This window comes from Neurospora tetrasperma (assembly GCF_000213175.1).
Source record: "Neurospora tetrasperma FGSC 2508 unplaced genomic scaffold NEUTE1scaffold_2, whole genome shotgun sequence".
In the NCBI taxonomy this organism is placed as follows: Eukaryota; Fungi; Ascomycota; class Sordariomycetes; order Sordariales; family Sordariaceae; genus Neurospora; species Neurospora tetrasperma.
In genome coordinates, this window is record NW_009799100.1 from 5,225,762 (window position 1) to 5,240,978 (window position 15,217).

Consider the following 15,217-nt stretch of genomic DNA (forward strand, 5'->3'; position numbering starts at 1 on the left):
AATTAATACCTTTACGACCGTCTATGGACTTTCTACTACAATATATATCCTAACGGTTATATTATTAGAAATAGTAATATTAATTTTACTAATATTTAAGAAAATTAAAAAATTGTCTAATTAATTAATGAAATTTATAAAGTTTTATAACTGCTACTCAGGGCTACTCCTATTTTAATTTATACTAAGACTCTAATTACTAAAGCAACTCCGAAAAAGGTATATAAAGCTCCAACCTAAGTTATATAATCGTATTTGGCTATTATTAGCAAGAATAGTAATAAAGAATAAATATATCTGACTTTCGCTAGTACCTTCGCTAATTATAATTAGGATTATACTAATTTTAATATTGAAATTAATAAAAAATTACGTACTAAGACTAAGAAAATTATTACAATATATATAGAAAGTAAATAAGAATATAAACGTTAATTTACTAATTTTTATTCTTTTTCATAGAATAAATTTATTTATAATACTAAAACTACTTTTAATTTAGCTTTTAATAAGAGGAGCTAGAGAAATATTAACTTTACTAACTATATCCCTTTAAAAAAGACCTTACTAACTATTTAATATTCTAACTACAATACTAGCCTCCCTAAAAAATTAATAATCTATTAAGAAAACTAAACTACCTCTATTATATCTAAATAACGCCGGTTAAATTAATTTTAAATAAACTTCTAATAATTGAAAAAATAGTTAATTATATTACTAAGATTAATAAGAAACCCGTTATATCTATTGACTTTATTTTTTACAGAAAAATTAAAAATATACTAAAATATACTTATAGTATATACTTTATAGTACTAAGAATATTAAATAAATATTAAAATTAAGCTATATAAAAAATATAAATAGAATTAACAATTCTCCGTACTAAATTTAAGAAAATATAAAAACTTCATATTAAACGTTTTCCTCCAACCTTATCTACCAATAGGAACCATATACTCAACACTATCCCTAGTATTACTACTCCTTATAGCGTTCATTCTAATAATCTTTTACTACTATATATACTCAGTTTAACTAATTTATCTAATAAATTCCACTCTATAATAGCCTATTTAAGTTCTTACTTCGGTTCTTTACCTATTACTTACTCCCTTCACTATAGTTACCTCCCGGATACCTAGAAGTAGGAGAATTTTCTACTAGGACGCAAACATTCTTATTAAAATATATATTATATAAATAAGAATAGGGAGATAGATAATAAGGAGTTTAATAAATATTCAGCGTAGTATAATTATAATTACTAAAAGATTATTACTGAATTATTGAATTAGGTATTTTATTTGAAGAGTTACATACTTTACGCATTTAATGATTAAATTAGATATAAATTAGTAAATAAAAGCTCTAATAAATAATGAAATCTTTTATATATAGAATTAAATTTAATAATATTATATAAATAGTAAATACTCTTCTCCTTTTATTAAAGAGGAGATATTATAGAGTCTTTTAGGTAGATACTTAAATATTCTATTTTATTATAGTAACTATTTATTAGAGCGTATAGTCTATTATATAAGAATATTCATTCTATTAACCTCTATTAAGGTTAACAGATTATTAATTAATATAATACCAACCTAACGTCTATCTTGCTTATACTTAGTAAAATCGTGTGCGAGGTCCCAAGTTGAGGTTCGCGACAATTCTTATCTTTAACTTTCTTTAATAAGATTGTCGTTAATTGTTACGTATTATTATTCTATCTAGCAACTAATTACTCACTCTATTATTCTCTATTATTATTACTTATAAAGCACATCTTTACGTAATAATTAATATTTAACTTTATAAGTATAGCCGTATTCTTTCTAATAAATTTTAAGAAGCTAGTAGTAAAACGAAGGTAGTCTTCTAATAACTTTGAAGATTAGCGTATAATTTGTCAGATTATAATATTATAACGCTGTATAAACCCCCCAAACTAACTAATTAAAAACGTAAACTCTATATAGAGTTATCCTATTAATTAATAGAATATTTTTTAGGAATTTAACTCTAAACTAACCAATATATATAAAATTATTAACTTTTCATTTTACTAAGAAATTGTCAAATAATCTTTACTCCAACTTTAGAAACTTAAGTTGGAAGGGAAACTCTATACTATAAATAATAGAGTTTCGCCGCTGCTACCAATACCTAATTATTAAGCAGGGTACATTAAAGAAATCTAAAGCGGTCTTAAAAGACGGCTAGTAGAATCCTAATAGCGGACTAGCAATACTACTATTAATTAGGGAGCCGGTATTTAGACCCAAAATACGGCCATAGGGTTTAGTCTTCTTATAACAGTACTCTTCAATTAGTATAGAAATGAAATAAAAGAAAAAATAGTCTAGAACCTTAAATTGAAATTGGCAGGTATAAATATAATAGTATTTAACTTAGCGGGGGAGTTAATATAACTATACCTAGTAATAATAATAGAAAGGTTTAACTTTTAAGCCTTATCTTTATTACTTAGTAACGCTATTGTAGTAATAACCGGATTTTAGTTTGGAGTTTAATAATAATAATAATAATAATAATAAAATTAATACAAATAAAGTAGATAGATTATAAAAATTAATAACTAAAATTTCTAGTATAGATAGAGTTTAGGAAGTTGGGGGGGTAGGGAGGGGAACGATATAATAAGATATAGTTAGATGTAGTAACTAGTAATAATCTGAAATAAAATTCACCTTAAAATCGGTCAGCTTTTTAATACTAGGGGTTTTAATAGCAGTAAGCTTAATATACTGTTAGACTTAAGAGTTGCTTCTTTAATAAAAGACTATATCACGATTGATAATTATAATATTATTTAATTAATTTCAGTAATTTTAGTAATTTGAGGATATGAGTTAGAATTGAAAAAGGTGGTAGTTTGAGGAAGAGGAGGGATGTGGGGTGGTTGGGCAGGATTTTGTAAGATTATTAGCATAGGGAGCTTGGCTGGCATAGGTAATCTATAATCGGCTGGTGGGGTTGATAAGGGGGGTGTTAGGGGTAAACTAGTTGGCTAGCACCCGCTTACGGCCCAAATCGGGTATGGTGGCCCGCTATACCTGTTTGAGGATATCTGCTATGGATGAGTACATGCGGTAGCTGCTCGCTCTTCTTTACTATGTATTAACCCATGGACTCATGTCCTCTGATTTGGTTGGCGCGTTTCAAGACGACATGACTTGGAAAAGCTGAAAGGCTACCGTACACAGCTCTATGCATGCCAGGTCAGTTAGGTGTACCTAGTATATCTCACCTAATTGTTTCAACCCCTTGATCGACATTTGACCATTTTGGTCACCGAGGGCGAGGGAGGTGGGGGAGAAGAAAAGCCGCCAGACAGTTAGTTTTATTTCCGGTCGAATGAACGATCGACTTTGGTTTGCCTGTCTGTCTGTTCGTCTGTCTGTCTAACTTCTCTATTTTTTTCTGTGTACGGCAACGGGACCGGCAACGGCAATAGTGTACCATACAGCGTGCATACATATCGTCAGAACTAAATCTCGCCTTGGGCCTTTCTTGGGCCAACGGCAAGGGAGTTCAATTGTGAACCCAAGTTCACCAAGCCTAACTGGTAAAAGAGAGAAAAAAAGTGATGCGGACAAAGGTGAGACAGGAGAGACAGGACGCCGTCAGCAAAAAGATTACCTTGTTCGGTATGGATTGCTAAGTAGCTGAGCAATCGTTAGTCAATGTCTGGTCTCTGCTATGCTATGCCATGCCATGCCATGCCACTCTCACCCATCACTTGTTGTTGCCGTGAACCTACGAACTTGTAAGCCTTGTTGACGTGGTACAAGGAAATTGGCTCTTTGCTTTTTTTCCCTATATCTTTCCTATTTCTATTTCTAAACTTGTATGTATGCCTTTAACCTTCTGGTCAAATTACAGACAGAGGAGAAAAGCTCCGTTGATTTGCATAGCATAGCATAGCATAGCATAGCATACCGTACATACGTACCTTAAGCATAAGCATGGGTACATAGTATGTAGGTAGGTAGGTAGGTAGGCAGGTAGGTAGACTGAGAAGTGATGAATCGTACATACCTAGTACACTACACTACACTACACTACACTACAACCCTACTATGTAGGTATGCACACCTAGGTGGGGTGGGGAGGGTGGTGGTGGTGCCTGACCTGAGTTGAGGTGACTGCGACTCTCTCTTTCTCTCTCTCTCTTTCTCTCTGTGAATTGACTCCTCTCTGAACTGCGCCTGCCAATTGCGTGGCACGAATTACGATTTGGTGTATACTACACTATTACTCTACTGTATCGTATCCTACGGTGAGTATGTATGTACGACCTCAGTAAGCTACCTACCTACCTACCTATAGTATGGCAGGACTCAACAAAAAAAGAAAAGAAAGGCAAAAAAAACCTACAGCCTTCTTCTATCATAGGCACTTACACACTTGTCTACCTACAGGTAAAAAGAGAAACAGAAAAAAGAAACACACATACAGCCGGGTACCTACTTCCGGTCGAGTAAGAGAGACCTATCTTGGAAAGAGGTTGGCTTGGCTTGACTTGGCTTCTTTGCTACCTACACTACACTAGAGGAACCTACCTAAGTATGCATATGGCGGCTAGAGAGAAAATAAAGAAAGAATAGGTATCTTCCAGTCACTGCTTGCTGCTGCCAGGGACATACACACTACATTTGAGACATACCTCTAGACTACATTTGAGACATACATCCCCCTTCCCCCCAAGACGCTAGAACTACACTACACTACCATCCCACTGCTTCCCCGACCATGCTTTACCTGACACAGTAACTGGTGGATGTCTATCTACCTACTAGCCTCGCTACCAGAATTCTCTTCGTTGAACTGACCTATGTAACTGGCTCTCGTGATGTGTGTGATGTCATGGCAGACAGAAAGAAAGAAAAAAATGAAAGAAGGAAGGAAAGCAGTCAAGAAAAGGAAAGGGCGGCGAGGAAGAAGAAGAGATATTACCAAGAGGTTTTCCCGCCGATTCAGTGATGGTGGCTACGTAGCTAGCTAGCTAGGTAAGTAGCGAGGTGTGTAGGTAGGTGGAAGTGATCAGCAGGGGACGGACGGATTAAAAAAAAGGGGGTCTTTGATTCTTCGTCGTCGTCTTCTTCTGCGTCTGCCTTCTAAGGGGTATACACTACACTAGACACTAGACACTACACTACACTACATACATTCGTGCCTAGCTTGACTTCTTGATGACCTACCTAGCAAGATTAAGATACTGTGCCAGGTAGTTGTTGATCAAGATAGATGGTTCAAAATGGTTGGTGTATGTAGTAGGTAAGCAACCTAGGTGTCTGTAAGCGAGACTTGGTGTTAGTTCAGCTCAGCTCATGTTTTTGTTGATGTAGATCTAGAGGTAGGATCGAAAAGAGTACTACACATTGATGTAGATTGCTGTATGGGAAGTCTCCAAATAACGACTTGACAGAACTAAGTATCTACCTAGGTATGAATTTGAAGGGACTGCGTGAAGCTAGAAAGAGCAATGAATGACTGTCCAGAGGACAACCCCAAAGTGGTTATTTTGTCATGTTAGCGCTACCTACCTACCTACCTACCTACCGGAAGGTGTCCGGAGATGATGATGATGATGGTGATGATACCAACCTATAACTAGGTGGACAGTGTCCGCGGAGATTGTTCCGCACAGATTGGGTAAAGTGACATTGGACATGTGTATTGACATGTATTGACATGTATGTGCCAAGTGACAAGTACTACCTACATAGTATACTGTATAGTAAGCGAAGAGGGAGAAAAAAAAAGCAATGTTGTCTATCCAGCCTTGAAAGTATGCAAGTATAGAACGAAAAGGGCAAGTAGGATTTTATTCCGGAGCAATGGCCCCGCTGGGTAACGACACTTCATCACAAGTTGCCCTGATTCATCGCTCGGATGTCTGGATTAGGAAGAAGTGGTGGAAGTGGTGGAGGTGAGGAAAGATAGGTACTGGTGTAAGACGTAAAAAGAGGTATCATCAGTGTACAGTAAACATGAACTTGAAGTTCGTTGCGGTTAAACATCGAGATCATGAAAGATTTTGTGAACAATCGATGGGTTGGTAGGAAATAAAAAAAAGGAAAAAGAAAAAGGAAGGGGAGTGGCAAAGAAGGAACTCAACTCAAAGAAACCAGATTTGATACTCCCGCGGTAGGAGGTAAGCATTGTGGGATCTTGTCGACTACCCGAGTACCTTTTGACAAAGATTCCACATCTACATCTGCTCAGGGATCAACGGACCGTGGTCTTGACTTTGAGAACATCAACATATCGAGATGAAACCAAAAGTGGAAAGCAAGATGGAAGCGGTAGTGAGGAAAGAGGTTTACGACCAAGTAGAATTGACTGTCAGTGAGATACTGTAAGCAATCGCGAGGTGAGATTTAATCAAGTACACTACCTAGAAGTACCTAGGTGGTTGCATGAAGGAGCACTTTGGAAGGACATGGTCGTTAGAAAACTCTGCCGTGAATTTCACATAGGAAGGAAAGAACGTAGGAAGAAAAGAACATGGGAAGAAAAGAACATGGGAAGAAAAGAACGCAGGAAGAAAATCACATCCTCATGTTGACGAGTTAACAAAACATTGTAAGCCTCTAAAGCCGAGTCAAGTGTAAATCAGGGAAGCAAAGCAAGCCGGAAAAGGGGGACGGCACCCTTCGATACAGCGCTCATGTAAGTCTACGCCTGCCATGAAGAAAGCGGGAGTGGCTATAGTGTTGTAACATCCTCATCGCAGTTATCGGGAACATGAAGCAGGAAGTGTGAATTATTCGTGAGACATGGGTTTTTATGATTGCTACTGATTTCGATGCAGTATAGTAGTATTAGCAAACGGGTGTCTCGCTGCCGTGGTGAAGTGCTGGTAGTAACATAACATTTGAAAGAAAGCAATGTGAGTCAGGGTAAGTATGGCTGTAGTTGAGAAGTGGAAAACTTCGGAGATAACCACGGTATAACCTATATTAATAAGTGGTACCAAGTATCGCAAACCCATGGAGTTTGCAACATCGTAACAAACAAACGTGAAGAGCTCATGAATCGTCATACGAATGCCTCCCATTCTTCAGCTCCAAAATCTTCTATCCAAGTCGCCAACCAGTATCAAAAACCTGAGGCATACAAAGATATCGTTAAACAAATGGGTATCAGTCCTGCTGCTATCCTGGATGTATAAAACATATAACTATGCCATCCATGCCATACCATGCCGCTATGCCTTTCAGCAATAGTATTCATAATTCCCCATATACCTCGACACAATTCAACAAACACCTCAACACCTTGTCCCATCCTACACCCATTACCTTTTATAACCCTCCGACCCTATAGTCCCAACAATTCCTCACCTGTTATCACCATAATCTCACACCTACACCAACCCTCGCCTCACCTACCCCTGATACCTCGTCCTCCCTCCCCCCTCATAGTACCCCATCATATCCAACGCCAAAGGAATCATCTCCGCCAGACTCTCCCCCACCTTCCCCATCCCATTCTCTTGTCCATATCCATATCCATATCCTCCCTTATTCTTACTAGCAGCCGCCTTCTCTCCCAACCCTTTATACACCGTCAAGAAAACCTCGATTTTTTTTCTGAACATGGCGTACAAACTTTCTGGTGTGTCGTTGTTGTTGGCGTACCCTTCGTCTTTGCTTTTTCCTTTCCTATTGAAGGGTGGTGGTTTCTTGTTGTTGTTGTTGTTGTTGTTGTTGAGGGATCTCATGAGTCTGGCGAAGCGCAAGATAACAGTAAAGATTTCTTCCAGAAGCTGAAGAACGGGTGTCTGTCGCTTTCGTAAGAAGAGAGCGGACATGATTTCGTCGAGGCAGTGGGATTGTTTGTCGCGGACTAGGTCGGGGGAGCAGGATTTTCTGTTGTTCTTGTTGTTCTTGGATGATGAGGAGCGAGAGGTGCCATCTTCAGAGTGTCCGACGCTGGTGCTGTCGTCGTCTTGGGTCCCGGATCCCGTGCCAAGGAACTCTGCTTCTATCGAGTCCAGCCACTCCTCGAATTGGTTCCAGATGGTAGTGATGCCCAAGTCAAAGAAGTGGTTCGCCATCTTGGAAACGAAGTGGTTCGCCTCCGCGCAGAAGCGGATGGCGGCGTTGCTGAGGCGGGTGCGGCGAGCAAGCAGCTGGACGTCGCGAGAGAGGTGGTTGACTACGTACAACATACGTAGAATACGAAGTAGATGCTTGTTGATGCGGTCGTACTTGAGAAGAATAACGGGGGTCATGATATTTTGCAGTCCGGACGGAGCCTTGTACGACAGTCGTAGAAAGTCCAGGGCTTCCAGCCCGTCAGGGTCCATGCACTTGTTGATCTCCTCCGGGGTAAGATCGCGCACGGCGAAGCTTAGATTACCGGGTAGATCAGAGCTGTAGGTGCGGGAAAGCATTGATTTACCCATTCCTGCCGCTTCCTCTTGTCCGTCACCGCCTTTCTCACTGGCGGGCGGCTCGTAGCAATCGGAGAGAACGCCCATGAGTGCCAGACGGAGTTCGGAGCTGGCTGGTGGCCAGGTGTCTCGGCCGCCTAGTCGAAGACCCATGACACCGCCGCTGAACGCAACACCAGCTTTGCGCTCGGCGGACTCGAGGTCGGGATCGAAGAGGGCGTGAGAAAGCCGACTGCAGAGCATGCCGTTGCCTAGGAGGAAGTACTGTCTCATGAGATTGGTATGCACTCGAAGCTTGTGAGGGCCAAGGAGAAGTTTCATGCATTCGTCGTTGACAAGCTTGGACTGGGTGTCGACGAGTGAACCGAAAGAGAGCAAGGGGACAAGTGACCAGTGTGGGTTGAAGCCCTCCTCTTTGTTGTGGTCCGCGATTGAATACAAGCGGTTGTGAAGCATGGTGGTGAGCTCATCGTCGGACTCGCTGTTGTGGAGAGGTTGAGCTAGCTGGTTGATTGAGGCGAGTACAGCAGCGGCGACTTCTTCCTCACTCCTTCCGAAGTAGGTGAGCCTGTACTCGTTGGGTTCATGTGTAGTAGATGAACGTGTCGGGAACTGATCTCCTGATGCTGCGTTTTGCACCAAGCGAGTCACGGCAGCTTTGTACTCGTTGACTCTCGTTTCCAGCATTGTGATGGCATCCCAGGAGAATTGCCACTCGAGTTTGGGTGGTTGGGTAAGCGCAACGACATTCCGTTTTGAGAGGAAGTGGTCTGGATGGTGCTCTTTGAGGAAGCGCAGATTTCGTCCAGTGTCGAAGATGGAGCGGGCCATGTCTTGAGGCACAAATGAAGGCATCCTGTCCTCGTCTAGGAAGAACTCGGGTTCCTCGAGCTCGAAGCCATGATCGTCTATCCACATCTTGTCGGCCACTTTGACAAAGGACTTCCCTGAACCCGTCTTGGAGATTGGGGCGCCTTCTTCGTTCTTTAGACCAATCCACTCCTCGACGAACTCGATCCATGGCTTTGAGGCAAGGCGTAGCACTTCGCAGATGACGTCGGGTAGTAGGCCACCTTGGTACTCGGCGGCCTGAGCTTCCCGGAAGAGGCATGAGAGCATTCCTTCTTCCGATTTTTCTTCAGCCAGCTTCTTACTGAGCGCGTGGAAATACGTCAGAATGGCGTGCGCCGGCTTGACAACGGATTGTAGCTGAAGTATGGACCGGACAGCCTTGCTGCGGGCAGCAACCTCGGTCTGGACAGCCAAGACCAGTTGATCTACCACTTTTGCTAGGGCGACGCTTGTTGGCGTGGGTGATTCGAAATAAGCCGACTCAGAAAATGACAAAAGGGCCTTGACGGCGTTTCCACAATCAAGGCAAAACTGATCCATGCCTTGTATCGACTGAACAGAGACACCCGAGATCCTAAGGTGAGGTGCCGTCTTCACAAATGAGCCCTTTTCCGAATCCCATGAGAAGAGGACAGAGCTTCTCCCCTGTGCCAGCCCTAACAGACAGGCGTAGTACAAGGCATTGTCGAGGATATCGGGAACAGGGTCTGTGCCATCGTCCGGGATATCGGTTATGAGGGCGTCGAAAGCAACAGGCCCAGCCTCGCTGATGAAGACAACATCAGATGGACCATGGTGGGCTGTCGGATTGAATGCCTCCCAGGATTTGTACTCGGGTGTCTTGGGTTCGACGTCTTCCAATGTGAGCCAGTAGTCCTCCTCGTCGTCATCTAGATCAGCTGGGGATTCGCCTTTCTTGCCCTGTTCAGCGCTGGCAATACCGTCGGAGAAGATATCGTCGGAGAGTTGTGGTTCATTGCTGAGAGCAGCGTCTCGCAAAACGGGAGGTAGTCTGAAGAAGCTGGTCTGGCCTTCGTCTTGAAGCGGGCGTTTGAGAGAATTCAGAGGCTTGTCTTGGTCTCCGAATGGAAGGAATTGGAAAGAAGAGCCTGGATTAGAGTTAGCATCTTTGTCTGCATACAGTCAGTCGCATTAACATGCCTGAGATTTCCAAGTTGGGTGAAAAGAGAGGGTTTGCGGCTTTGTCTTGGTCCAAGAACCTCGATGACCGCCAGAAATTGGGAATTGCGAAGAGGTCCGCAGAAGTGTCCCTTTCCTCAGCCATTTTGCCTGGTGCTTGTTGTGGGCGATACTGGCAGCATTGGAGGTTAATAAGTAAAGAGATTGTTGTTGATGTTTCAATTGACCAAAACAGTCAATGAGTGAGAACCTTGTTGATGTGCGCAGGCAGCCAGCCTGTTGAGCCGGGGAGTGACAAAGTGACCTGAAGAACCACCAGAGGTAGCTAGTTCCAGTTCTTCAGCAGTTCAGTCACAGAATTGACAGCCAGATTCTCTTCACCTGTACTTTCAGGGTCTCCTCAATGTGTCTTTCTTTCTTGAGAGTCGACGTATCCCACCATCGTCCCTTGTCGTCCCGTCTGTCGTGTCGCGCTGCCGATCGCGTGTCCAGCAAGCAAGCGGCATCGAGTTGACGGGACGAGACTGGACCAATTCCAGGCATAACCCCGCTGAAGTAAACATTGAGATGGCATGTTTCTACGCTAACCCCTGCAGCAACACCAGGTTCTATTGACCTCCAGGTCATGTCTCGGGGCTGCAGGCACAAGGCGCTTTTGTACTTGTCGAGCAAGTACCTTTCATCCTTCCAAGCTGCCTGCCGTAACTTGGATAACCATTGACCTATGGTACTACACTAGGTAAGTGAGCTTCTGAGCTTCGACTTCTCAACTTTCTACCAAACATCAACCACCACAACATCCAAGACCCGGCAATTTTGGGCAGAGCATAGCATATTTTTATATCGCTCCTCAGACTCGGCCGCTTATCCAGAGATTCACTGCTCAAATTCCGGAGTTCTACCACCCTGCGACGATGCCTCCAAAGAAAAAGGGCGGCCGCAGCAGCACGGCCGCCGCCACGCCGTCAACGGCCACACCTCGAGATGACGATGCCATGGACATTGACACCCCAGCCGCTGGAACAACACCCGTACCTGTAGCGCCCGTTGCCCAACCTCCGAAACCCAAGTTCGACCCGAATGATCCTTGGACAGATGATCAGGTCGCCTCACTGTTCAAGGGTGTGATTCGATGGAAACCCGCGGGTACGTCACATATCCCGAGGGTCACAGTATATTTCCAACATACCCAGCTAATGCCAAACTCTCCTTTAGGTATGCATAAGCATTTCCGAATTATAGCCATTAGCGAGCATCTCCGCAACCACGGCTTCGACCCGTTCAAGAATCCTCACACGCGTATACCCGGAATTTGGGCCAAACTTAGGACGTTTTACGACCTGGATGCGATCGACGAACGAGAAAACAGCCTTGACCCTCCCGAAGAATGGGGTAAGCCCCGGCGCTACAAAGACTTCTCGCTACCTCGCGACGACTACGGCGATTTGATGCTGCAAGCGGCGCTCGCTCCTCCGGGCAACCCGCCTAGCAGCCCAGCGGAATGGGACCCGAACGAGCCAAGTGACGAAAGAAAGAAGCGCAAGCGCACCGAAGCTGGTACCAAGACTCGCAGTAGTACTGTGGAGGACACGGATAACGAGACTTCTGCCCCTAGTCCGGTGCGGAAGTCGGCCAGAGGAGCGCGGAGTGCAAAGCGGGCGGCCAGCAAGGCTCGCAAGACCAAGGAGGAGTCCCCGGATGAGGATGAAAGCGAGGAGGAAGCATCAGACGAGGAAGAGGAATCAGGCGATGAGGAAGAAGCATCAGACGAAGAGGAGGCCGAGGCGTCCACAGCAAAGACAGCAAGGGGAACAAGAGCCCGTCCTGCTCCCAAGGCCAAACCCGTTGCCCGTGGTCGTTCAAGACCTAGTCGCCGCTAAAAGGCGCCTCGCACACAGGGGTACTTTTTCCTAGGTCGACATGTGCCGGTCAGAGTTAGCTGGTTGGTCGGCATTCTAGAACGGAGAGGATGTTGTCTTTCTCACTGCATTTGGGGCGTACTGGTGTTTTCGGGATGGAACCACAAGAGCAAAAAAAAAATGCTACAGGATGGATGGCTATGGCTTATTGATTACATGACCAGCATGATTAGATACCCGAGGAAAGACAGGCAATTTGTCAATGGTTGAGTTAAAAATGAGAATCAAAAATACAAGCTATGCATACTTTGTGAATCCATTAGACAGTCAGTGGTATTTATACTTGTACTGCACAGCAGATCCCCGGACCTCTGTGATAGCGGCCCCACCACGGCCGGCAATCAATGCCCCGCAACGCGACTCTACGGCCCATGACGCGCCGGAACTTACACACCAAGCCCACTGCTATCTACAATTTACACACTTCTTCCGGCTCTCCACAATCAAAACCAAACAACAACAGGACTGACTACCTAGCTGATTGCACTCCGAGATCATGTCAGTCCCCGGAACATCTAATACGAGGCCGCTAACTCTTACGGAGGAGCTGGAAAAGCTCGAGCAATCCATTACTTTGACGCTGCAAGGTCCGATCACCAAGCATCACAAGTCGACAAACAAGCCCATTGCTGACCTTCTGTCATAGAGATTGATTCCAACTTTAGCAGAGCGCATCGCATTGTCACCACGAATATCTTACCACTAGTCGAGCAATACGGCGAGCATTCCAAATCAGTCTGGGAATCAACCAAGGTGGGACGGACATCTCTACAGCGTCTCACCTGAGCATCAAACTAACAGCCATTGGCTTCTCAGTTCTGGAAACAATTCTTCGAGGCATCGGCCAATGTTTCGCTTTCGGGATACGAAGAGCTTGCCAATAGTAACGAAACCACAGTCTTGAACAGCAACGAAGAATCAACATCCGCGCACGATCAAACCACACCAGCCGGAACACCCCATCCCCAGAGCGCCGGTCGCAGTCACGACATCACCATCGATGATGAATCGTCGGCTACATTCAATGCCCAAGGCCAAAACCAGGGCCGGCAGCGCACAACAAACGATTCCGTCTTGACCGATACTGGCGATGACCTCAGCGGGAGCACTCCCCGTCCACCAGCGACCAAATCGATACCTTCACGACCACAGTTCGCCAATCTCGACTCTCCATACGAGCAACTCAGGCGCCGCGAGCTCAAGGCCGCCGCCGAGGCGAACAAAACACCCGGCTTCGGTTCCGGTTCCGGCGGCGACACCATGGAAGACGACGACAGCGAGCTCATCTTCCAACAACACACAGCCCGTCTACCCGACATGTCCATGACCCCCCACCGAGCCCAAAACACTCCCTTTGGCGAGCAACAACAACAGCGCGGCGGAACAGCCAACAAGGACCCCATCCTCCACCGCATGCCAGACAGGAATTACCGCGTCGGAGCAACGCCACACAAAGGCCACCAGGCGAGCGGCGTATCCCCAATCAAATGGAAAGTCACCGAGAAGAAACCACCGCTCCTAGACCCCAAGGGCAAAGGCAAAGCCAGAGAAGAAAAACCACTATGGCAAGACTCCTTCATGTCCTCTCCCGAGATGGAAGTCCCCCAACTACGCTCCGCGGCATTCATGTCCCCCATCCGATCCGCCTACCGAGGTAACACCCGCGCTGCCGCCGCCGCCTACGCTGCCCGCTCCGCGCCCCGAACGCCAGGCGTAAGCGTCCAGACACCGTTGGCTGGACGCAAGACCAAAGATGTCTTTAGCGCAAACGCCAACGCCCACACAAACGCCGGCAAGACGCCCATCCCCAAGGGGACGGTGGAAGCCAAGAAGAGGTATCTGGAGGAAATCGATTGGGAGAGCGACAGTGAGCAGGACCCCTTTGGGGGCATGAGTCCGCCCAAGACGATCCAGTTTGCGTTGCCGCCGTCGAAGCTGTTGCAGACGCCGGCGAGGGAGGCGAGTAAGAAGATTGTGGAGAATTTACTGTTGACGGCGGGGGAGATGCCGGAAGGGGAGTCGGAGTTTAGTCCGAGCGTGGTGAAGATGAATCCGGATTTGATGGATGAGACTTTTTAGTTTGGGAGCACAACGGCATGGGACAGTATGGATGATAATGAATATACCCCTTTTGTTTTTGTCTGTTAGGAAAAAGTAACCTGCTCGACCATAGTTGCTTTCTTTCAATGTGAGGAATTTTCGTTCAGCTGGATTATCAAACATGGACTCCATACCCAAGTACCAGGTCCCAGGTCCAATAATCACTTGGCCTAACCAAGACCAAGACCCATACACATTCAGTCCACATCGTCTTTTCCTTTTATTTTTTTTGTAATTTTTTTTTTCTTGCTCTACGCAAGCCAGGTTCAAGGAAATAACCCCTTCCTCCCCCTTCTTCCTCCCTCATTTTCCTTCCCCCTTCCTCCTCCCTTCAATCAAACCTCATCCTCATCACCCCTAACGCTCAACCTTGCCCCCCCTCGCCGCCCAATCCAGCCAACTCCCAGGGTACTCACCCACCTTCTCCCACCCGGCCTCTCTCGCCAGCCCCGCAGCCCCTCTACTGCGCACGCCAGCCTTGCAGTAAAAAACGACTTCACTGTCTTTAGAGGGGCGGGGAAAACCAAAGCGGTCTTCGAATTCGTCTTCGGAAATGAAAAAGGAGTCCGGGGAGGTGGTGATGGGGATGTTGATGGCTGTGGGGATGCGGCCTGTTTGGTGGAGTTCACCTGGTTCGCGGGTGTCTTTTTTTTCTTCTCAGTTAGTTGGGGTATGGTGGAAAAAGAGAGGGAGGAGAGGTGGTGAGGAGGTGGTGAAGAGGGGGGAGGTGGGAAGGGAAGGGGAGAAGGAAGGGGGGGGGGGGGGGGGGGGT

The 15,217-nt window shown here is 45.3% G+C and overlaps 4 protein-coding genes across 4 annotated transcripts in view; 2 read left to right on the plus strand and 2 right to left on the minus strand.

Moving 5' to 3' along the window:
* Positions 1-7,161: 7,161 nt before the first annotated feature.
* On the minus strand, positions 7,162-11,053 carry NEUTE1DRAFT_129141 (uncharacterized protein; the record flags this gene model as incomplete). The annotated part of the gene is made up of 3 exons (XM_009851790.1): positions 7,162-10,395; positions 10,507-10,730; positions 10,866-11,053. 3 exons carry the CDS (start codon positions 11,051-11,053, stop codon positions 7,424-7,426), a joined length of 3,384 nt encoding a protein of 1,127 aa, XP_009850092.1.
* A 178-nt stretch (positions 11,054-11,231) lies between these two features.
* On the plus strand, positions 11,232-12,455 carry NEUTE1DRAFT_80387 (uncharacterized protein; the record flags this gene model as incomplete). The annotated part of the gene is made up of 2 exons (XM_009851791.1): positions 11,232-11,572; positions 11,669-12,455. The coding sequence occupies 2 exons, from the start codon at positions 11,341-11,343 to the stop codon at positions 12,304-12,306; spliced, it is 870 nt and encodes a 289-aa protein (XP_009850093.1).
* Positions 12,456-12,841: 386 nt separating this feature from the next.
* Positions 12,842-14,424, plus strand: NEUTE1DRAFT_129143 (uncharacterized protein; the record flags this gene model as incomplete). Its single annotated transcript, XM_009851792.1, has 3 exons — positions 12,842-12,932; positions 12,992-13,098; positions 13,147-14,424. The coding sequence occupies 3 exons, from the start codon at positions 12,842-12,844 to the stop codon at positions 14,422-14,424; spliced, it is 1,476 nt and encodes a 491-aa protein (XP_009850094.1).
* A 257-nt stretch (positions 14,425-14,681) lies between these two features.
* The window catches only part of NEUTE1DRAFT_61710 (uncharacterized protein), a gene marked incomplete at both ends in the record, with an annotated part of 2,750 nt that continues 2,214 nt past the window's right edge, over positions 14,682-15,217 (minus strand). The window contains one exon of the mRNA XM_009851793.1: positions 14,682-15,101. Coding sequence (XP_009850095.1) covers positions 14,803-15,101 — 299 coding nt within the window. The remainder of the gene's footprint in view (positions 15,102-15,217) is intronic.